The 22,852-nt window shown below is 38.7% G+C and overlaps 2 protein-coding genes across 4 annotated transcripts; one reads left to right on the forward strand and one right to left on the reverse strand.

The window, feature by feature from the left end:
• Nucleotides 1-4,033: 4,033 nt before the first annotated feature.
• Nucleotides 4,034-6,617, forward strand: LOC128239340 (retinol dehydrogenase 7-like). The gene is made up of 4 exons (XM_052955956.1): nucleotides 4,034-4,545; nucleotides 4,860-5,121; nucleotides 5,424-5,587; nucleotides 5,813-6,617. The coding sequence occupies exons 1-4, from the start codon at nucleotides 4,125-4,127 to the stop codon at nucleotides 6,049-6,051; spliced, it is 1,086 nt and encodes a 361-aa protein (XP_052811916.1). The 5' UTR covers nucleotides 4,034-4,124; the 3' UTR covers nucleotides 6,052-6,617.
• Nucleotides 6,618-9,236: 2,619 nt separating this feature from the next.
• LOC128236999 (dimethylaniline monooxygenase [N-oxide-forming] 2-like) lies at nucleotides 9,237-22,691 on the reverse strand. 3 transcript variants are annotated; one of them, XM_052952168.1, is made up of 8 exons: nucleotides 22,672-22,691; nucleotides 18,272-18,437; nucleotides 17,175-17,363; nucleotides 15,655-15,838; nucleotides 13,345-13,487; nucleotides 12,220-12,762; nucleotides 11,175-11,340; nucleotides 9,237-9,849 (listed from the first exon to the last, which is right to left on the reverse strand). In XM_052952168.1, exons 2-8 carry the CDS (start codon nucleotides 18,404-18,406, stop codon nucleotides 9,590-9,592), a joined length of 1,620 nt encoding a protein of 539 aa, XP_052808128.1. In that variant the 5' UTR covers nucleotides 18,407-18,437; nucleotides 22,672-22,691; the 3' UTR covers nucleotides 9,237-9,589. The 3 variants fall into 3 exon arrangements, with proteins under 3 accessions (XP_052808128.1, XP_052808127.1, XP_052808126.1); XM_052952167.1 differs by lacking the exon at nucleotides 22,672-22,691 and adding an exon at nucleotides 19,702-19,836; XM_052952166.1 differs by lacking the exon at nucleotides 22,672-22,691 and adding an exon at nucleotides 18,774-18,793.
• Nucleotides 22,692-22,852: the final 161 nt, after the last annotated feature.

Consider the following 22,852-nt stretch of genomic DNA (forward strand, 5'->3'; position numbering starts at 1 on the left):
TCTGTTCTGTTTTTAATTTTAAGAAAATCAGATCTACTTTAAAACGTACTCATTTTATTTCTCCCGAAGGCCAAAGAGTGGTATATAGTAATTGGACCGTCTGTCCTTCTGCCTCCACGGTTTTCGATCATTAAGAACGCTTTGGCCCAGGGACCGCAAACTTGTTGGTTATGAACAGTGTAAAAACCCTATTGATATTAAGGTCTTTAGTCGAAGGTCAATGTCGTGATGATCTTCAGCTAAAAATGTGTTTCTGATCAATAACTGAAAAGCTCTTTGGCCCAGGGACTTCAAACTTGATAAACGGGTCGGTCATGACCAATTGATTATGAGGTCATAGGGTCCAAGCTCAAAGTCGTTGTGACCTTGCACTGAACCGTTTCCGATCAACAACTTTAGAAAGATTCAGCCCAGGGACGTCAAAGTTAGTAGACATGATGTGGTAGACATGCTGGTAATGACCTGTAAATTAACTGTTGAGTATGAGTTTATAAGATTGAATTGTCAGGGTCGTGGTGACCTTGAGCTGTTTTTATAAACAATTGAAGAACACTATGGCCCATTGACAATACACTTGGTAGGCAGACCCGTAGATGAACCGTATTGATTATGAGGTCAAAGGTGAAGAGCAATAACTGAAATAACTAAACATGTGATTTAGTTTGAGTTTACCAATTAGAAGAAAATTTATTTCCTTATTTATATGTAATGAACGCTATGTGGCGCTGTAAATCAGCACAAGGAAGTGTTGTATTGGTCAATGAATTGGCCATTCAGACTTGGACTGTCAGACTGGCAAGACTATGCTAATTTTACAAAGTTTACCATTTCTATGGACCTTGTGTGTATATTGATCATGTGCGATTGTCAATATATATACGATATATAATAAAAATTTGAATAAGTTGTATACTTGTTTCATGTGTTTATGTATATGAAAATGATATAATTTGGATTATATGAAGTATATGTTGTGTTATATTTCTGAAATGTATTTACATAATAACAAATTAATATGTGTCAACTGTAGTCTAAAATAATAGACGTGTTATACGGGATTCTTCCAATCCCTAACGTCTAAACGGGAATGTGCAAAAAACGGGGGTGTTTTAAAAATATTGAAATTGTTTTAAGTGAAGTATTTTATGGTTGAAATTGATCATAAAGAGTTATATTCATATTTTACCATGTAAGTGAAATGTTATTTTGCACTAAACAAGCATTTAATGCATTAAAACTAGTTGTTTACCTTTCGAATAAAACGAAAGTTGACTGACACAGAAAACAATTATGCGAAGGGGAACAACTCGATACACTCGTAATAACTCGGCCTCCTCCGACAAAGCTTCGAGATAGACCTCGTTATACAATCGTAACAACTCGGCCATGGCCGAAATATTCCGAGCGATTTAAAACTATGCCCTGAAGCCTTGCAGGTGCCCTTCATGTATATATCGTTCTGTTTTGACAGAATGAAATGAAAAAAAGCCGTCAAACTCATAATTATAAGTTGGATATTTATTTTTTGTGTACGGAACTAATATAAAATAACATTATCTGGTAATATTTCTTGTTTTTATGATATTTTATAGACTCTATATGCTTTAACCCGGAATCCTGATCGGAACAACTACCCACTTTTGATACTAAACAATTTGTACGTGAAGGATTTGCCATATCAAAAATCTAAAAAAAATCCGCCAACGTACAATTATTTGGACTAGTGTCAACTGTTACAAAAAGTGTGTATTATGTAGTATGATGTGCATTCAGTTGACTGCCCAGTTGCTTATTCAAATTCAGTAAATGTATTTTTTAAATTGTTGTTCGTTTTTATTTAGTAAAAACATTTATCACTTAAATGTATTGTTAGTCATAAGTCTTAAGGCGTATACCAGGGTCATGTGGTCAAATTGAAATAAGTGAGAGAATTTGTACGTCAGGAACCTAGGAACCTCATACGTTGTATAACGTTGTCGGCGGGGTTCCGTCTAGAAAGCACTTGAAAACTCATAACTTGCAGTTGCAATATCTCATAACCTACGGGCATGAGAGCCGATGTGCTCCCGAAATACCACTGTTCTGTCACCGATGTTGTACTAATGCGCCGCCGTTGTTAAACTGATGTGCAACCGCTGACCTGAGCTATAGCGGAATGATACCGTTGTACTTCCGATGTACGGAATCAGTACGGTAGTAGTACCGTATCGCATCGCTAAGAACGCTAGTACATCGTAAGTACATCGTCAGGACTGTCTTCGCCGATGTCCTGACGATGATCTACCGTTCTCAACGATGTGAAACACTACAAGGATTTAGGAATCCTGACAGGATTACGTCGTGTACAAAAGAAGTCCATACGTACACTTACCCGAACAAGGACTGTTAAATAAAGTGCGGCAAGTCATTAGGAGTATTAATATTGAGATTCATAAAGCTGGAACCCTTCAGCAAATGTTGATATTTGTCAAAATATCGTTTTTGAAGACTCAATCTTCATATAAAGAAAATTTTCGTATTAGAACCAACTTAAAAAACATTATTTCGAACCTAATTAGATTGATTAGTTCTAATATGGTCAACGTTTGTACATATTTAAAATTATTTTAAATAAAACTAATATATGTTTTCAGAACGTTAATACGCCTTTAATCGAAGCCAAATCATTCCCGATGATTGAAATTATTAAAGTAGGCAACTTAACCATTAAACAACTACAACTATCGATTACAAATTGCTCGAAAAAGATAAAAGTGCTTATTAGGGCGTTTAGATAGTAAAAAAATGGTTCCGGTTTGGGTTTAAGGGTTTGCACACTTTAACACCGGTTCCAATAAGTTTACTGAATTGTCAAATGCACTGTTTTCTTTGTAGTTACATGTCTGTTGTGATTACCGTACATGCAGATGATCTCATGCTTATTTTGCCTAACTGGGTGCTAGATATAGTGTCCTTTGTCAGTTGTTATCTCAGTATATTCCGGAATAACAAACAAATTGACGATTATGTTGATTTCGTAGTTCCGTTGTATAGCATTGGTCGATTTTAGCTTGACATCAAGGTTAAAGGACACTCATGTTGATATGCATTGTGTTGCTACTCTCTTAAATACCATGGTTTTTCGTTAGTAACAAACTTATTCCAGTTTAAACGGTTTGCACAGTTTGAAACCGGTTTAGATCATTTTACTGAATTGTTAAATGCATCGTTTTCTTTGTAGTTAGAAGTCTGTTGTAATTACCTGAAAAGCAGATGATCTCTTGCTTATGTTTACTAACTGGAGTTAAAACATTTTGTATTTTGTCAGTGACATTGAATCTCTCAGTATAATCCGGGATAATAACAAAAGAATTGACGATTATGTTGATTATGTTGATTTCGTAGTTCCGTTGTATAGCACCTGCTTGTTTGACCATGAGCAAATTTTGTTGCTGCTATCTTAAATACCATAGGTTGCGGATCCGTGGTCTAGTTGTAGTACACTTGACTGTCAAACCAGGTGTCGCAGGTTCGACTCCACGCCGCACAACGGGCGCCAAGTCTCTTCCGGAATGAATTGGCAACCAGTGGATGAACATTTCTTTAACGGAACATAGTTTTCAATTTGAAGAAGTTTCTAATTTTCTATTAACTATTTATGTAATTCTTTTTGGATTCTGATGCTGGTGCCTTCTTGTTATCGATTTGTTATTTAGAACTACAATCTCAAAAAAATGTATATGTCAAAATGTGTATGTATATGTGGTTATCACACGGTCGGGTTTGAAATGTTAGCAAATATTGCGATTTGTCTATAAAAGCTTTGGAACTTGGACTTGTCGCTGTAGTTTCCATTATTTTATTAAACTTGTTTTTGCACTTCAAAATTATAACAATCAGTAAAACCATGACCATTCAGATTAGATTGCAATTAACGATATCAGTGTCTGTCATTTAAATGGTTCAACAATCATTTATTTTTCAAGTACGTCTCAAAATGGGGTTCAAAAGTGTAATGTTATATCGTATACCTCGTTTTCATTCCTGTAATCTTTTACAAGATAGCCTATATTAAATACGCATTCAATTGATTTTGATATGATGCAGTATTCAATTGTCTGGACATAACAAAACAGGGGAAGAAAATGTTTGAAAATATATTTAGAATATCTGACAAAATTTTAAGCATTTTTTTGTTTGATACAACGTCTTTAGGATGTGCAGACAGGGTGGTACTATCGGCTGCATTTCTCACAGTTTTTACATTAATTCTTATTACAAGTTCATACCTCGTTGTAGATTTAATTGTATCGCGAAAAGTGGTGGGTCAATTAAATAAAAAAAGTGTTTTTGTCACTGGATGTGACTCAGGTTTCGGAAACTTGCTCGCGAAAAGTCTAGTCAAACGAGGGGTGAAGGTATTTGCGGGGTGCTTGACAGATGGAGGTGCCGCGCAGTTAGAGTCGGAGACGTCCAGTCTTCTTCAAACTCTCGTCGTTGACATAACACAACGCGAATCTGTGAAGAAGGCTTTGGATTTCATTTCAAGAAGAATTGGAAGTGAAGGTTGGTGATAGTGTACTGTTTGCACTTGATGGCCTTAAATGATTAGAAAAACGACAATAGTAAGAAATATTAATTTCTATTCGAGTTTCTCCGTAACTTTGGAAATTCTGGTATATTATTTAGACATAAACAAAAAGACACATTGTCTCATTTGTACATCCATTTAACAAATTCGGAATTAAACTGATGTACAAAAGTGACAGTGTGAAATTCATATACAAAATGATGTACAAAAGTGACAGTGTGAAATTCATATACAAAAAAATATTACCTATTACTTTTACCATTTTAATTATAAAATAATACTATGTCAGGATTATGGGGTCTCGTCAACAACGCTGGTGTGATGTCAACATTTTCGCCTACGGAATGTACGTCATATGAAGACTTCGAGCGTGTTCTACACGTCAACATAACGGGGACATTATCAGTGACACATGCGTTTCTGCCATTACTGAGGAAGTCACGTGGTCGAATCGTAACAGTTTGTAGTGCGACGTCTACCGTAGCCTATCCTGGAATTACAAATTATGCAACCTCCAAAGCGGCATTAAAGATGTTCTGTTCTTGTCTCAGGTGAGATCGAACGGAAATATGACTTCAAACGCGATAATAAATAGTGTTCGTAGTGTCCTAATTAACCATTCACGAGAAAAATGACCTTCTTGTCATTACGTGACATCACAATATTTGAATATAAACATTCTTATAGCCTTTAGCACAATTCACTTATAAAATTTTTGCAAGTTATTCAACAGATGCACCAAGCACTGTTTCGTCAATACTCTGAATTATTTAAATTTAATACCTTGCTTTATTGCCAAGCCTTTAAGCTTTCGCTTAAATTAAATCTGAAAAATCGTCTTTTCTCTTTTAAGGCGCGAGTTCTTCAACTCTGGCCTTAAGGTTATAACCATTGAGCCAGGTGGATTTAGGACGAATCTTACAGAGCAGGAGAGTCTTGCTAATATGGTACACAAAGGGTTCAAAACCGCAACAAAGGAACAGCAAGACTTCTATGGAGGAAATATTGCAGAATACAGTAAAAACAAAATTGTTTAATTTATTAATAGGATGAAACACTTAAGCATTTCCACTATTTTATTTAAGACATCATTTGACTACATATAAATGTCCCATTTTAAGGTGTTAAGTGTTTTGGACCTTTACGTTAATTCGATGTTCTTAATATTGTGTTCTCATATCCATTTTTATTTTAGACTTATTGTCAAATTGATATACATTTATTTTCATTATTGTTTCTTAGTTATGGGCGGTGTACGTTTGGCGTCACAGTATGTAAACAATCGACCTCAGAGCGTTGCTGATGCGATGGCTCATGCGCTACTTGCAAAATATCCCAAGATTTGTTACCCAGTTGGATACGACGCTTATCTCTTTTTCGGCTTCATGAGGATGATACCGGAATGGGTCGGCGACTATATCCTTGGCTGGCCAGCACCTTACGGTCGACAGTGTGAGGATTTTAAACAGCACAATGATTAGATAGCAAACGTTTGCGTTATTTTATTTCAATTTAGGTGAATACAACTTTTTGTGTGCAGTTTTAATCGGTATACTCAATACAATGCAATTTTCAATGCAATTTTCAATGCAATATTATTTGTTATTTTTATTACAGTTTTATGAACGTTATTTATGTAATTTAGTTATTTTGTATCTACAATTGTGCCTTAATTACTTTGTTTCTAAGGTGACCTCTACTTTAAAAAAATATGAAGAAAAACAGATGCCTCATTGAGTTGGCTTCTGTTATTCAAATAGTAAAGCTGTTAACGTCTTACTATTAAACGTTACTTTGTTAGTGTTGTTCATGTACTTTTATTTTGTTAGCAATGGCACCGTCGAACAACTCACACCAAAGAAGCACAGTGTGATTTGTATAAAAGTGCTTGATTTGTCATCTTAAAGATGGTTTTAGAATTTCCTAAGTATGTTCTTATTTTACAACGATTTATTGTTTGTGAATTTTTGACAGGTTTTATTCAACGTTCCAAATGCAATTTTTTTACAATATATTATTATGCTCTTTGTACTGTTTATATTCATATTTTCTGACGTCGAATAAACTTAATTGTTTGAGGTATTTTTATATTTTTGTTTGTTTTCTGTCAGCATTGTTGTGTCTCGGGTCTTATGTGACAGGTGAAAATACATAAGTAGATAAACGATAACGTTTATTTTTAGTCAGTTTGTAAGAGAACTCCAGAAAATCTACTGTTCAGATCAAAACCCAGTGATACGCTATCACACGTCATGCGGACAATCACGGTATCGCCCGCGTTCGAGTGTACAGCGACAGTCTCAGAGACGTTATTGGTCGAGGGAAAGAACGTCCATTAAGGAGCATCTCTAATTAATTAATTAGTGGTGAAAAAGAACGCCAATTAAGGAGTATCTCTAATTAATTGATTAGTGGGAAAATAAATTAAACTTGATACCTTCATATCTGGTAAATGTTATTTGCAAACGTTTTGATTATACAATATTTTATCTTGTTTCTAAAAGAGTATTTAGATGAACTACTGGTTTCCGTAAATCATAGTAGCTTCCCAGTACCGCATACGCCAATATTTAAAAAATAAACAGTGTCGAACATACTTGTAAACTGAAAGGAAAAAAACACTTACGCGGTCCCCCCCCCCCACACACACACACGCCTTTGCGAAGAGAAACATGGAGAATGACGCGCAATGACGCTGTTGAACCTGACAACTTTCCTTTTGGTAACAACGTCAGTTAAGTGTACGCCTTTATTGAAAAATGATTTGCGGCGTTCTGTGCGTACTTGCATCTAATAGATATGTTGCAAAGCGTCGACACGTATATGCGGCTCATTTGTGACTTCGCTTCTTTGCCTTTATCTCTTCGCTACTTCGCTTTGGTATTTTCGAGTCTTTGCTTTCTTGTCTTCTTACCCTGCCTTTGTTCTTTCGTACTTGCGCCTTCGGCTCTTTGACTTACGTTTGCGTAACGCTTTACCAATCATTCAAGATGGCTGACCATGATATTGAGGTTTCAATGCGAAGGTTTTTTCATATTTAAACACTCGTTTCTTACCAAGGCTTGATTTCCGGCCTGGACGTATATGAGTTTGAGGTCATCAAACCGGACAAGTGGGTTTCCTCCCACAACACGCACTCCAAATTTCCACACTCCTTTTCACTCTTTGAAATTGCCAACACTGTTTGACTCGTATAGACTCTTATACTTATGCATGGTCGGATACCCCCGGTACTTTGCGCTATGATTCGTTGAGTACCGAGGGTTGGAAATGGAATAATGGCTGGATATACTGTGTGGTTTGGGTAAGAGCTCGGGCATCTAGATTGAGTTGGTGGCGTCCGTACACCAGCTCGTCCCTAGTTTGGTTTATTTCGGCGTTTGATGGTGGTAATCATTGCATGTTCTTGTTCACTTCCTGTTTATGTTGCTCGGTCCTTTGTATGGCTATTTAGGCGTTGAAAGTGTTGTATGAATATTAATTATGAAATTTTATGTTATCAATTGCCACGTAGTTAATTTGTGTTCGTCATGTTGGATTACCGGAAGTACAACATATGCAAAACTGTTATGTATGGGTATTAAGATAAGCATATAATTCACAATATTTGATTGAAAGTAGAATTATCATATCTGAAAAGTCAATGCAGAAACATGTCTGTGTATCATTGATGGAGTGTATTGTGTGTTGTTTAAATTTGTTTAAAGTGGATTTTATTGCGTGTGTTTATATATAAGCATTTAATTTCAAATTTGTGAGTTTGTGAAAAAAGTGTAAGTGTCAAATATTTTATTCAGCCGCGTCTATAGGTATACGTGTTTACAATTTGCAATGGACAAGAGTCTATGGATAACTTTTTTAGATTATAAAAAAAGTGAATACTTATTAATGAAACATTTTTTTCAACTTTCTAAATAAACGGTTTTGATGTCCGTGAATAGTTAAAACACCGATATAAAATATGTTTTATAAAGAAATGTTAGCCAGACTGCTATTACGAAAAACAGCAAACTTATTTCGCTGCATTTTTATTTAGACTGGTCGCTGGTCAGATGCAGTGGTTATTTCCCTTTGTCAGTGTAAAGCACTGGGCTTGAAAATCGTTACATATTCACGCGCATGCCTGTCGTTATGATTTAACAATAAGAAACACAGTGCAAATCCCGGGTTAGCCGCAATGCTCCGATAACTGAAATAGGCAGACATTCTCAAAGAGGCAATTACGCACATAGTCTGCGAAATGACGTTTTGGCTACCATTCTGGTGCTGGAGGAGTATAATGGTTTAATCAATCTTTAACATGTTTCTTATAATATGACGCTCTCTTGAATTCATATGTTATACATGGGTATATCAATACACGTCACCCATACGTATTGTCATCATTTATTGGAACGTTTAAATTTATGTTACTCTCATTCGAATTAATGTATAAATATATATATATTCACATTTGAACCCTTTAAGCCGCGTTTTTGATGTATTGCACAAAAATTGATCTTGTTCGCTATATAGAACATAACAGAACAGAAGTTTATTTCGACTTATGCAACAAAGCATCTCGTCAAACAAATATATACAATTAAACAAAATATTCATGCGTGTGATCATCGTTACAAGGTAGCCAATATCAATAACAATTCAAGAATAGCTCAAGAAATATGGAGAATGTTCACGTATAACTTTATTGTGAATAGTAATAAATATAAGAAGCTGTTTATCTAGTTATTTAGATACATTATGGAATTGCAGATGATTAGTGGTCACAACAGTGATTGTACGGTTACGACTTAAACATATCTGCGACAAATATGAAAACATAGAAAATTATAATTGCACCAATAGGAAGACGGTGTATATGACACAAGTCGTTCGCACATTTACATTAATATATAACAAACCTTCAAAAAAATGTCACGTTTGCCTGTCCATATTTAGTCGCTGATGGTTATTAGTTTTATATGCTCATTACCGGGTCCTAGTGTCCAAATACAGGCTTTCAGACAAAATTTGAGTGTTTCACATCAATACTTTACTAACGAAAGCTGCTAGTAGACCTACGACCATCAGCCACCTTAACCAATGCCGGTTGGGTTCTTGCTGACCACCGTCGCGATTATGCCCTTCTCTAAAGGAGGAGAAAGTCCGGTCATCTTGTCCCATAATGGCGGCTTTAGCGCCCTTCCAGGCATCCGGTCCGTGCAACCGGAACTGGTAGGATGTGCAGGCCCTGAACAGACAGCGGAGTGCAAGCCGCGGGTCCGTAAGCAGCAGCCAACCTAGATAAGAAACGTTAACGATGAGATTCACAAATTCACAGTCAGGTCATGTGACCGCAGTGACATTTTGAATGTTATATAAAGGCAAATAACTGCTTCAATATTGTAGCTAAATCATGATGTGATTCCTCCCTTATACACATACAGTAGTGACGTCACTATTCCATGTGTACACAAAATCATTAGACGACAGGAAATTAACGGTGGAATTTTGTTCTTGATAAAGTTATTTTATTATGTTAAATTTTGTTTTATACCTTGAATTAAAAACATTGTACTTGATTTTTTCGGTATAATAAAATAAATATCATATGGCAGCATATGTGAAATTCTTATTGTCAACCCTCGAAAAGTGAGGTATAATAAATTGAAATGTCTTTGTATTTCAGCCACACGCTACTAAATTGAACGGTCAAATTTATTCTTTGACGTTACCCTTAAAATATGGGAAGTAATGTATTTCCACAACAAAGGTGCACCTAGTCTGGTGTGCGGTGGTAAAACTGTCACTCTGGGACCCTTCAATGTGCTCACGCCGGGACCCAGAGTATAAACTACTTACACCACAACATCAATATTTTAGCTAAATCATGACGTGATTGCCTCCCTTATACGCATACAGTAGTGACGTCACTATTCAATGTGTACACAAAAAACATCAGACGACTGGAAATTAACGGTGGAATTTTGTTCTAGATATAATTATTTTATCAGGTTATATTTTATTTACCTTGTTAAACTTCTTTTAATTAAAGAAATTAAACACGTTTTAAAATACTGTCTGGTATAATAAAATAAATATCATATGGCAGCATGTGTGACATTGATATTGTCAACCCTCGAAACAGAATGTCACCCGAGGCGTTCTGCTCTCGGGTTGACAATATCAATGTCACAAATGCTGCCATATGATATTTATATAATACGCACGCTACTTATGCAATATGACACAAAACATTTACAACACCCATCAACCTTGTAATTTAAATGATATATTACTCGCTCGAATCTCATAGTGTATTCAAGCAACAGCTTTGATAGTGGGTGCAGTAGCTCATATCTTCTTTAGTTGAAACGTTGTATGCGCTATCACGCAAGATGAAATTGTGTTACAGTTTTAAATAACCTTTCTGCAGTGTTTGAGATAATATCAGCTTGACAGTGTGCAGCTACTTTCGAGAAAGACAAATCCTTTGCTGAACATCATGAACATCTTTAAAATGAGTTAAATGATAAAAAATATAGTAAAAGAACAAATAACAATCTAATGACACTGTTTTTATTCAAATATGGCTAATGAAATGTTACGTCCATAATTGTCATACCTATACGCGGTTTACAGCCGATGCGGGTTGCAATATCATCCATGAATGGGACGTAATCAACCTGTGACGCGTGCACGAGCGTCGCTGAGCGCCACTTCCGGCTCTGCTCATTGTTTGCCTCCACCCAGTTGTGCATGTCGCCCTGCGACGGGAGTTTCAATGTGCCCTGTGGTGTTAAATAACTTTAAGTAGAATGATACAAAATGCAAAAAGGTTTCCGTTTTTTGTAAAATGCCCTTCATTTGTATCACGAAATAAAGTAACACTCTTAATCAAAATCAGTACATACTCATGAATAACACACATTAATTTTGAGTGATTAACATTTAACTTCTTCCAAATAATGTATTTATGGGAAATATTAATTTCTGATAACAAGATTGTAACCGTGTATTTGATAGCTGAACACGCAAAAATATTCAATGATTGATGGGTGCTAAATGATTTACTGTGATCTACTATCGTCTCATAGGGTAGAACTTACGTGTTTTCTGCATCTTTCTTTCAAATTATACACGGTATCCTTCATAAAAACCTTTTTTTCGACATTTATTCATCCGTTTTGGTATATTAAAACGTTTGTATTATTTGTGGTTAATCTTATTCTGGAGTACAAGTGCATCTTAAAGAGTGTTAAAACTAAGATTCCAAAAGCTGGAAGCCTTCAGCAAGTGTTAATATTTGCTCAAATATCGTCTAATATGACCACAAATTTCATTAGCGTCAATTACCACTAAGAACGATTCGTTGTTTCGTAAATGCTTAATTTACATTATCACGTGATGTTATCAATGTATGGTAAAAAAGGCAAACTATCCGACAGTTTCGTATTTGTCCGGGTGGCCTCGTGGTCAATATGTCTGTTAATTGTATTTCTCTTAACGTTACCTACGATAATATAGAATGAAATAATTATTAAATAAGTGTTTTCAGATGCATTCCCGGGACAACTTGTTTTCGGTCCAAAAAATGAGTGAGTCACTTTTAAAATACATTACGACACTGTGTATATATAAACTTTTTCCATATGACACAAAAAACATACCTTTAATATTTTGGCGGCGTAGCGATTTTGCATTTCAATGGCAACTAAGATCGGACCCTTCATTCGGAAGCAGCCCGGAAATACCAGGGTAGGGTACTTCCGGTTCAAGGGGAACATTGTGAGGAACATCTGGGTCTTATCCTCTCCCAGAATTCCATCGGAGAGGAAAGGGAAGTCGGGCTTATATCCGGTTGCAAATATGACGTCATCTACCGTATCAATGACGTCTCCATCAACAAACTCCACGCCAGTTTTTGTGAAGCATTTTATACACTTTTTGATTTTCACTTTACCTGTCATCAGCTTATATGAAAGTTCATCGCTTAAACATGTGGTGCTCTGGAATGGCGCTACTTTCGGACATAAGCCGTACAGTTCATGGTCAAATTTGGCATTTAGTTGTTTTGCAATGACCTTGTTCAATAGACTCGGGAAGTAATGCATGGCGGCGTTAGTGAACCGGGATAAGATCATATCGAATGGGCGACCCCGCGCCGCCCGCCGCTCACCGAGCCACAGACCGTTCCGTGTACTCAGATACACCTGCAATTCACACAAAATTTCATTTTGTTTTTATATAACGTTTAAAAAAAGGGTCACTGCATGTGTTTGTCCAATGACGTCATTGGTCAGTTTTCATAGATCTCTGTACTGATTATCGTTCAGTAATAACTAAAATGTCAATTTAGCCCGTATTAAATGTATATAGTCTATTGTTATCAGGGGTTCGTCTTTAACACAAAAGGTTGCGGGTTCGATCCCCACCAGGTGTACTTTCTCGTTGTATCTAAAAAAACAACATCAGACTGACTGGGTTCTACCCTGTAAACGAACTCTAGAGTGGTTCATATAAGCTGGAACCTGTCTCCACAATCTGGCTTAAACTTTATGTACTAACGTGTATGTCAAATATCTAAAAACTCATTTCATTTTTTTGGCTTAATATTTCGGGATGCTTAACGGTTTAATCTAAATATCGGTAGTAGTTTTGATACTAATTCTACAAAGAGTTGATATAGAATAAGAATGTTTTAATTCTCACTATTCATTTAGACCTGGTATCAAAATTTAGAAGTGAACAATTCAAAATGTTGACTTATAGTATGTCATATAGTATGTTGTAACCTGTTCGGCAACTGTGCTGATGTCACACGCCACGTCTGCTGCAGAGTTACCCGCCCCTACAACGAGGACACGCCTCCCCTCGAATCCAGCCCATGATTTGTAGTGTTTAGAATGAAGTATCCGCCCTTGAAAATTCTGCAGATCTGTACCAGATGAAGGATTTAGTGAACAACTATGAATTGTATCGTACACAAATACAGATAAACCATCTATTACATACGGTGGCATACAGGTGGCATGTGTGATTTTTGCATCTCGTGGCCGAGACCTACTCGTTTCCATGACTAAGAATCTCGTGGCCGAGACCTACTCGTTCCCATGGCTAAAAATCTCGTGGCCACGACCTACTCGTTCCCATGACTAAGAATGTCGTAGCCACGACCTACTCCTTCCCATGACTAAGAATGTCGTGGCCACGACCTACTCGTTCCCATGACTAAATATCTCGTGGCCACGACCTACTCGTTCCGATGACTAAGAATGTCGTGGCCACGACCTACTCGTTCCCATGACTAAGAATCTCGTGGCCACGACCTACTCGTTCCGATGACTAAGAATGTCGTGGCCACGACCTACTCGTTCCCATGACTAAATATCTCGTGGCCACGACCTACTCGTTCCGATGACTAAGAATGTCGTGGCCACGACCTACTCGTTCCCATGACTAAATATCTCGTGGCCACGACCTACTCGTTCCGATGACTAAGAATGTCGTGGCCACGACCTACTCGTTCCGATGACTAAGAATGTCGTGGCCACGACCTACTCCTTCCCATGACTAAGAATGTCGTGGCCACGACCTACTCGTTCCCATGACTAATTATCTCGTGGCCACGACCTACTCGTTCCCATGACTAATAATGTCGTGGCCACGACCTACTCGTTCCCATGACTAAATATCTCGTGGCCACGACCTACTCGTTCCGATGACTAAGAATGTCGTGGCCACGACCTACTCGTTCCCATGACTAAATATCTCGTGGCCACGACCTACTCGTTCCCATGACTAAATATCTCGTGGCCACGACCTACTCGTTCCCATGACTAAATATCTCGTGGCCACGACCTACTCGTTCCGATGACTAAGAATGTCGTGGCCACGACCTACTCGTTCCCATGACTAAGAATCTCGTGGCCACGACCTACTCGTTCCGATGACTAAGAATGTCGTGGCCACGACCTACTCGTTCCCATGACTAAATATCTCGTGGCCACGACCTACTCCTTCCGATGACTAAGAATGTCGTGGCCACGACCTACTCGTTCCCATGACTAATTATCTCGTGGCCACGACCTACTCGTTCCGATGACTAAGAATGTCGTGGCCACGACCTACTCGTTCCGATGACTAAGAATGTCGTGGCCACGACCTACTCCTTCCCATGACTAAGAATGTCGTGGCCACGACCTACTCGTTCCCATGACTAATTATCTCGTGGCCACGACCTACTCGTTCCGATGACTAAGAATGTCGTGGCCACGACCTACTCCTTCCCATGACTAAGAATGTCGTGGCCACGCCCTACTCGTTCCCATGACTAATTATCTCGTGGCCACGACCTACTCGTTCCGATGACTAAGAATGTCGTGGCCACGACTTTTTAAGTGTTGGCAACGAGTAAGTCATGGCCACGGGATTATACGTATCTTCCATGGCCGAGAGTGTAAGATAGGTTCATCCCAATCCGAGCGTAGGGTGTTTTGCGGAAACGAGGTTTACCGAGTTTCCGTATAACACCCTTCGCGAGGGTTGGGATGAACCTATCTTACACGAGCGACTATGGTAGATGCTTTTTCTCCCATCTCAGTTATACAAAATAAAGTTAAAATGTTGTTGTTTTTCGCGGGAACTTCTTTTTGCGTAGTGAAAACAATTTGCGTATAGATATTCGATAATTCGTGGTAGTCATGGATATGCGCGCATTGATTCCGATTATGTAAATTGTCAAATCACTCTTTAAATAGTTCTGAGGAGAGTGCATCATTATTTCTTGATTGAAGCGTGAAATATTTTGTATGGTGCCATTTGAAGGGAAAAAAATAATTAAGACTTTAAATAGTGCCATAAGACAGGGTTTCCATGATGCTGCAGACGACGGTATTCAACAAGGGAGGTAATTGTGTGATGACAATATAAAAAGGAGTTTAATACGGGTAGTTATTTTATCTTTAGCCGTAGGCAAGATTATACGTATCTTCCATGGCCGCTCGTGTGATATTACAAGTATCTTCTATGGAACATGCTTTTTCTCCCACCTCAGTTAAACAAAATAAAGTAAAAATCTATTTTATGAATGAATCGCTGCATACTAGGAAACTCCGGAATGTATGGTTTTGCCATGACACCAGACCCGACAATAACGGCGTCAAACGTCTGTTCCACATCGTCATACCCGTGTTCGGCTGAAGCGTCATGTTTGCCTTTGACCCGCCTTGTCCGAACCGTCCACTGACCGGTCTGGGCGTGGTCAGCCGCTTCCTCTATACATATTACCTATGAAAGAAATGTATGTTGAAGAGCACTGTAGGCATTGACCATCAAGCAGTTATAAAGTAGGATGAATGAGGGTGTGGGGTGGGGCGGGTCGATTTCCACAAGTTCATGTTTTCGTCTTTTCGAGGCGAAGGGCGAACATGCAAAAATGTTCAAGACAGAAATCAGGCTCTAGTAATGCACCAGTCAATTGTAAGTATGCCCCCGCCCCAGGTCCGGGGAATAGCGGGGACTTAAACTTTCGGTCCAGCCAACCCCGGTTTAAATCGCCGCCCTGCGGGGACGAACAGATGGTAAAATCCCCGCCAAATGCCCCCGCACCTCAGAGAGCCTAGTTAAGGCCCATTACCCGTTATATTTAAAGCAAAGACAAAACCACCGCATTCACCCGGCACTGCGGGGCCTTACCTGAAAGGTAAAACACGACCCATTTCCCTTTCTATCCCCGGTATACCCCCGGACCTGGGGGCCGTGGTTACAATTGACTAGTGCATAATGGGAACTTGTCGTAGACATTTTCAATCGGCGACCAGGCAGGAGCGTGGAGAACTTTGAACGGCCGCCACTCGGGGACCAATAGAGATGTATTTTGTATCGATGGATTTGTTTACAAAGCTGTCCTTTTTCGAGGTTGAGAAGTTGTCGTCTTGCTACAAATTACATCTCCCGCTTGACACCTAAGCGAGATCATAATTTTACCTATTGTTTTTGCTTTTCGGATTTTTTTTATTTAGTGTCCTCGAAAAGAGAGAAAATAAACATTAAAACTTTAAAAAGTTTGCCAGTAGATGTTACAATTGCTGTTTGACAGATCTGCAGTGTTGTCGAGCGCAACTGGGTGACAATTTTGTTTGCAAATTGTAATTTTCATTTTTATTTCTTTTCTTAAAAATACAATGCTGTAAAATATCATATAAGATCTAATGGTCCTAGTAGTGAAAAAACAATACCTCCCGCCTTTTATATATGTTGTTATTCTAAAACGATATGAATCAAGTAAGAAGCTATACAGCAAGTGTACACTTTCACGTCCGTGTCTTTCAATAATTTACAAATATACTTCATACTTTCCTGCTTTTATTTACTTATTATACGGCATCTACAATTCATGTTATGCTAAGTCGCACCTCAGTACTTCACTAAACGTTCCGCTCCTGGTCATGTTGGCAGGCATACAGCTGGAGGTACTCTAAAAGGCGACGGCCCGTGAGTTACAAGGAGAGCCCTTCCGGAGGCGGTGCCTTCACTCATATAAAGAGACAATTACTAACCTCATTGTTCAAGAAGTGCACTTCCAGAAGCAGTGCGTCTCTCGTGAACAGGGACAATGACTTACCTCAGTATTCAACTGAACGTATTGCTCCAGGTCATGTTGGCGGGCGTACAGCTGGAGGTACTCTAAGAGGCGGCGACCCGTCAGGTACACGGGGAGACTTTCTGGGGGCGGTACGTCGCTCATCGCCGTCAGCTCCTTGCTTATGTTCGCCACTGTGCACGACATTACCGTCGTTCGATCATCATCTCCCTGCATAGATATACAAAGTCAAGAATAATAGTAATTATAAATGCTATTGTGCCAACAAAGTAATGGAAATGATATATATTCAGTTTTGCAACATATACAACCTAAGGGGACACTCGCTTACACTTACACAAATATAACTCGGTATTATTTTATACATAGAATGCTTTCGAATCATGGGTGGATGTATATTAAGTGAACGCGAAACTAAAGCGCATATAACTGAATCAAATCAAAAAGCGTTTGTATAGTCGAGCTAATAGCACAACTAGAAAAATAGTATTCACTGTAAAACAAGAGCTCGACCAGATGGTTCCAACGCTCGGTTTTTTTTTTCTCAGTTGGTAACGGGGCATTACTCTTCAACTGTTTAGCTAGAGTTGTATCTAGCTTCACTGACTGTCGTTGGTGAGTTTCATATGATGAGTCGCTTACGAATTAGCTATAGGAATTGAAAATCGGTCTTAAACCATAATCGATCATTAGAAATAATGTTCAAGCCATTTCGATCAATTTTCGGTTATATAATCGAAATCAGGTGTTCATAAAGCAATCATTAAACATTAAAGCAAAGTCGTTAAATTTAGCTAAATACAAAATAATTTATACTGTTGTTCCATATTTTTTTCTATTTATACAGTATAGTCACAGCGATTTTACATCGATTAAGAGATGATGCAATCGATTACCCGCGACCTCAACCGTGACATATGGATTTTCAACAATACTCGATCATCATCTCATCCCAACTGGAATACAGCTGTGTGTTGTTTTGCGAAGTGATGCTAGAATTATGGTGATATCTTCGATTTAGTTTAATTTCACTGCGTGTGTTTGTATGTGTTTTATCCATAAAATGTCAGTTAAATTAATTGTTTGAACAATAATGCAGAGTATAGACAATTACTCACGTCCGTAATATGCCACAGGCCTCCGATTGCGTCAGCCTTCTCGAAGCACGTGGGCACGAGGTTCTCTTGCAGGCACCATCTGACGGCCGTCAATCCCGCCGGTCCGGCTCCCACAACTGCCACGCGGTACACCATGTCCGGCAATCAGGGTCAGGAAAACCCCGTCCTATAGAGCATGTGTGTTTGGTTTAGGTTAAGAAGGTCTGCATTATGAGCTGCATTATGGCTTAAGCCCGCCATGTCTTGATTACCTGCCTCTACCACTTTGTTTATTAGGTGTAATATAATATGCGGGGGGGGGGGGGGGGGCAGACAAAACGCTTTCGCGACTTGAAGTGTTTATTTAAATGTCGCACGTGACATGAAAATATTATAAAAAGTTACACATTCATACACTGAATACGACAATCCTGGGTTTTAACCAGTACTGAGTACTGTACTCCAAATGTCTCAGTATAACCCTTATAATGTCGAGCGCCAGGCAAGGAATCTATACACGTACCAATTGTAACCAGCGGCGCCAGGCAAGGAATCTATACACGTACCAATTGTAACCAGCGGCGCCAGGCAAGGAATCTATACACGTACCAATTGTAACCAGCGGCGCCAGGCAAGGAATCTATACACGTACCAATTGTAACCAGCGGCGCCAGGCAAGGAATCTATACACGTACCAATTGTAACCAGCGGCACCAGGCAAGGAATCTATACACGTACCAATTGTAACCAGCGATAGTGACTCTACTGATATCTAGATATGGATACTTCGAACAACACTTTAATAAGTCGCGATGGCACATCATAATGCAGCCCGAATGGGCGTGACCGGCAGACCTTTGTGACTTCTTTGCAAAGAAACAATATTATCAAGCTAGAAACTAGGTAACTAGTATTTAATTATGGACCGTCCTAGTGTCAGTCTATAACTATATTTTAATGAATTATCTCCTGATTAGGAGATCGTTAGTCCTATAAATGAGATAATAGGTCCTAATTAATTTAGGAAATACGAAGCGTAATTAGGGAAAACTATCTCGAAACTATGATTAAGTGTCTCCTTATTAGGATTTAGTATATAATAAGGACTTATGATGTCCTAATAAGGACTAAGTATCGCGTAATAAAGAGACAATTAGGACTTTGTATCTCCTAATTCGGACATAGTATCTCACAAATACGAGATGAGTATCTCTAAAAAACGAACTTGAACGCTTCAATATTCAACTAATATTTGAATTTGCATGAGTTAAACTAAACATCGTCAAAATGTAGGCAAAATAAATTACCTTAATAAACAATGCCTGTAAATTATTGAAATTGCAGTATTTTAATAAAATAAGATTTTAATGATTTAAGCTTTCACTAGCCTAGTTAATTTTTTATTGTTTAAATTCGTACAAATATTTTGTAGAAAAGTTTATAAACTTTACCCAGGTTACTATAAACGTCCTAAAAACCTAGCACATAATAAACTCCTTTTTTAAATATGTAAATAACCATAATATCTATGGGTTGTATATATTTATCAACATTCTATTTATCAACATTCAGCTGTTCAAGTTGCATATACACGTACTTAAAAATGACCCAGATTAATTTACCTATATATCACGTAGGCAAATCGTACACATTAGATCAGTAGTATAACTGAGGTTATTTCCCTTGTTATAATAAATAACACATTAACACATTAACGTACAGTCATGAAATAGTCTATTGTAACCACGGCCCCCAGGTCCTGTGTTATACCGGAGATAGCGGGGGAACTGTTTTTACCTACCCCGCAGTGAAAAAGAAATGATAAATAAAATTATAATTTGGAAAACAATTTTTATGTCTCGTTGAGTTCGACAATGCTGCAAATTATGAGTAACAATGCAGATCATAATCAAATATTTAAGAGAATGGATAAAAAATTTGTTAGATTATGCACCAGTCAATTGTAACCACGCCGCCCCCCTCCCCCCACCCCCTCAGGTTCCGGGAAATACCGGGGATAGCCGGGGAAATGGGCCGTGTTTTAACCTTTCAGGTGTCCCCGCAGTGCCGGATGAATGCGGTGGTTTTGTCTTCGCGCAAAATATAGCGGGGAATGGGTCTTACCTAGGGTCCCTGGGGTGCGGGGGCATTTGGCGGGAATTTGACCATCAGTTCGTCCTCGCAGGGCGGGGATTTTACCCGGGGTTGGCTGGACCGAAAGTCAAAGTCCCGGCTATTCCCCGGATCTGGGTGTGGGGGGGGGGGGGGGCGTGGTTACAATTGACTGGTGCATTAAAAGCATATGTTGTTATTGCAGGGCGTCCGTGATTTTTACTGTGTTACTTATAATTCTTGTCTTACTTTAAGTAAAACCGCGGCCAATCACTCACGTCCATGATATGCGAGAGACCTCTGATTGCGTCAGCTTTCCCGAAGTTCATGGACACGAGGTTCTTATGCAGGTACCATCTGACGGCCGTCAACCTCGCTGACCCAACTCCCACAACCGCCACGCGGTGAACCGGCATATCCGGCAACCAGGAAAAGTCCGTCCTCTGAGGCATGATTGTACCTTCGAGTTTATGAAGCCCATTGGCTGCATTATGTTTTGACTTTGCCTTTTCATGATTATCTAGATACACTAGGACATTATCTTTGAAATTATGTACTCAAAACTTGATACTTAGTCCTAATTAGGAGATACTAAATCGTTATTAGGAGTACCTCTCTGGTAATTAGGAATTAGTATCTCTTAAATATGACTTTGAATCGCATAATTAGATCATTAGAAGAACGTTATTTCGTAATTAAAAGAGAAAAGTACTTGTCTCTTTTTAGTATCCAATTATGAATAAGAAATTTCAATCTCTCCCTGTCTATTCCCCCCCTTTCCCTCTCCGTCCCCCCTCTTTCCCTTTTTGGTCACCCCATGGCAAACATATTTCCTTCTATTTTCACCACAATAACACATGTTCACTCTCTATCTCTCTCTTATTTTCATTCCCTTCGCTCCGTCCTTTCCCTCACTCTTCTATGCACCTTTCTCATGCATATTCGGTCCCTCTACCCGTAATTAGGATATGCTATCTCGTGATTCCAGGACTTAGTATCTCCTTATTATGATTTATATCATGTAATAGGGACACATAATCTCCGAATTGCAAAAAGGTATCGTAAATATTGTACCCAGCCTGAGTCTATAAACAACAGACAAACCATAACACTTGTATCAGCTCCTTTTCAAATGTATAAGTTTACAATAAGTATTCATTCTCGCGAAGGTAGACCGTCATTGTCGAATATCCCCGAAACACTACTACACTTTTCTGCCGTAAATCGTAACCATTTGATCAATACTGCAATTGAGGTTATTTCCCTTCCTGTACGTCATATAGTATACAGTGTGACAAAATGTTCGACTTTTAGTCTGGAGTTCCTCCCCTTACGCTACCGTACTGTATGGAATATCACAGTACGCAGGGAACCAGACAATTCCACTTTATGTCGACATTATGTATTAGAGGCTTGTGGGGGGGGGGGGGGGTTACAACGTACACAGAATACCCATAGTGTTCTTTGATCTGGTCTAGATTGGACCGCTGGTAACCAAGGAGGCGTAGCTTAACAGAGCAATAATAAGCGTGCGGATATGTCATAACGATACTAACTTATACGCACGCTATTTGTTGATAGCTGTCCATGACAGTATGATACAAAAACAGTTTCGATATAAACCTACATCCCACTTTGCTGTAATTAAACAATCGCTTCGATCTTCTATAAATTATTGAGTGCATTAACGACTTGTATTACTAAAGCGGAATAAAAGTGAAACACGCTCTAACTAATGTATTTTTTTTCCTGTAACAAAGACGAGAACATATTAAACCTTTATAAATACTTTAATGCGCAACAGAATATTTCTTGACACGCCTTTTCACGACAATTGGTATAGAACTCTGTCATATAGCAATCCTTCTACCCAAACTCTCTTCTCTGCTTTCCCCCCCCCCCCCCCCTCGCCCTCTCTCTCTCTCTCTCTCTCTCTCTCTCTCTCTCTCTCTCTCTCTCTCCCTCCCTCCCTCCCTCTCTCTCGCTCTCTCTATCTCCCTCATTTCATCTCTCTCCCCTGTCCTTACTCTCCTGTTTTTTCCTCTTACCCCTTTCGTTCTACCTCCTCTCCCTTGTCGGCCAATCCATTTTCTCCCATATATCTCTTTTCCACTCACACACTCTCCTTGTCTATTTCCCCATCCCCCACATTTCCTATTTCGGTCTTAGAACCATGCACTTTCCCCATGTCGGTCCCTCTGCCCTTAATTTACTCGCCTGTGTTACCCCTTTCTCCGTTGTAAGTCCACATATAGTTTTATCTCGAGTTCTTGTTTTTTTTCATTTATTTATTTTTAAACAATACATACTTGCTCATAGTAAAACAAAAGGAGTACAGCCAGGTTTCCCTTAAACGAAATTAAGTTTAGTCGGGTTTTCATCCGAGATATGATTAAAATTTACTTCATGGAACGTTGGGAACCCATGTATCCAAATATTTCATGGAAGGTTGGAAACCCATTTTACGTTACTCGGACTTCAATAATCGCT

This window comes from Mya arenaria, chromosome 6 (genome assembly GCF_026914265.1).
Source record: "Mya arenaria isolate MELC-2E11 chromosome 6, ASM2691426v1".
NCBI classification, from domain to species: Eukaryota; Metazoa; Mollusca; class Bivalvia; order Myida; family Myidae; genus Mya; species Mya arenaria.

Bases quoted from the DNA above. Each gene is read 5' to 3' on its own strand.
- LOC128239340 (XM_052955956.1), top strand. From the start codon at position 4,125: ATGTTTGAAAATATATTTAGAATATCTGACAAAATTTTAAGCATTTTT. The intron at 5,122-5,423 runs GTGAGATCGAAC...TTCTCTTTTAAG, and splicing joins ATGTTCTGTTCTTGTCTCAG to GCGCGAGTTCTTCAACTCTG. The intron at 5,588-5,812 runs GTAAAAACAAAA...ATTGTTTCTTAG, and splicing joins AGGAAATATTGCAGAATACA to TTATGGGCGGTGTACGTTTG.
- LOC128236999 (XM_052952168.1), bottom strand. From the start codon at position 18,406: ATGGTGTACCGCGTGGCAGTTGTGGGAGCCGGACCGGCGGGATTGACG. The intron at 13,488-15,654 runs GTATGCAGCGAT...CATCTGGTACAG, and splicing joins ATACATTCCGGAGTTTCCTA to ATCTGCAGAATTTTCAAGGG. The intron at 11,341-12,219 runs GTATGTTTTTTG...TTAACACCACAG, and splicing joins ACGCCGCCAAAATATTAAAG to GGCACATTGAAACTCCCGTC.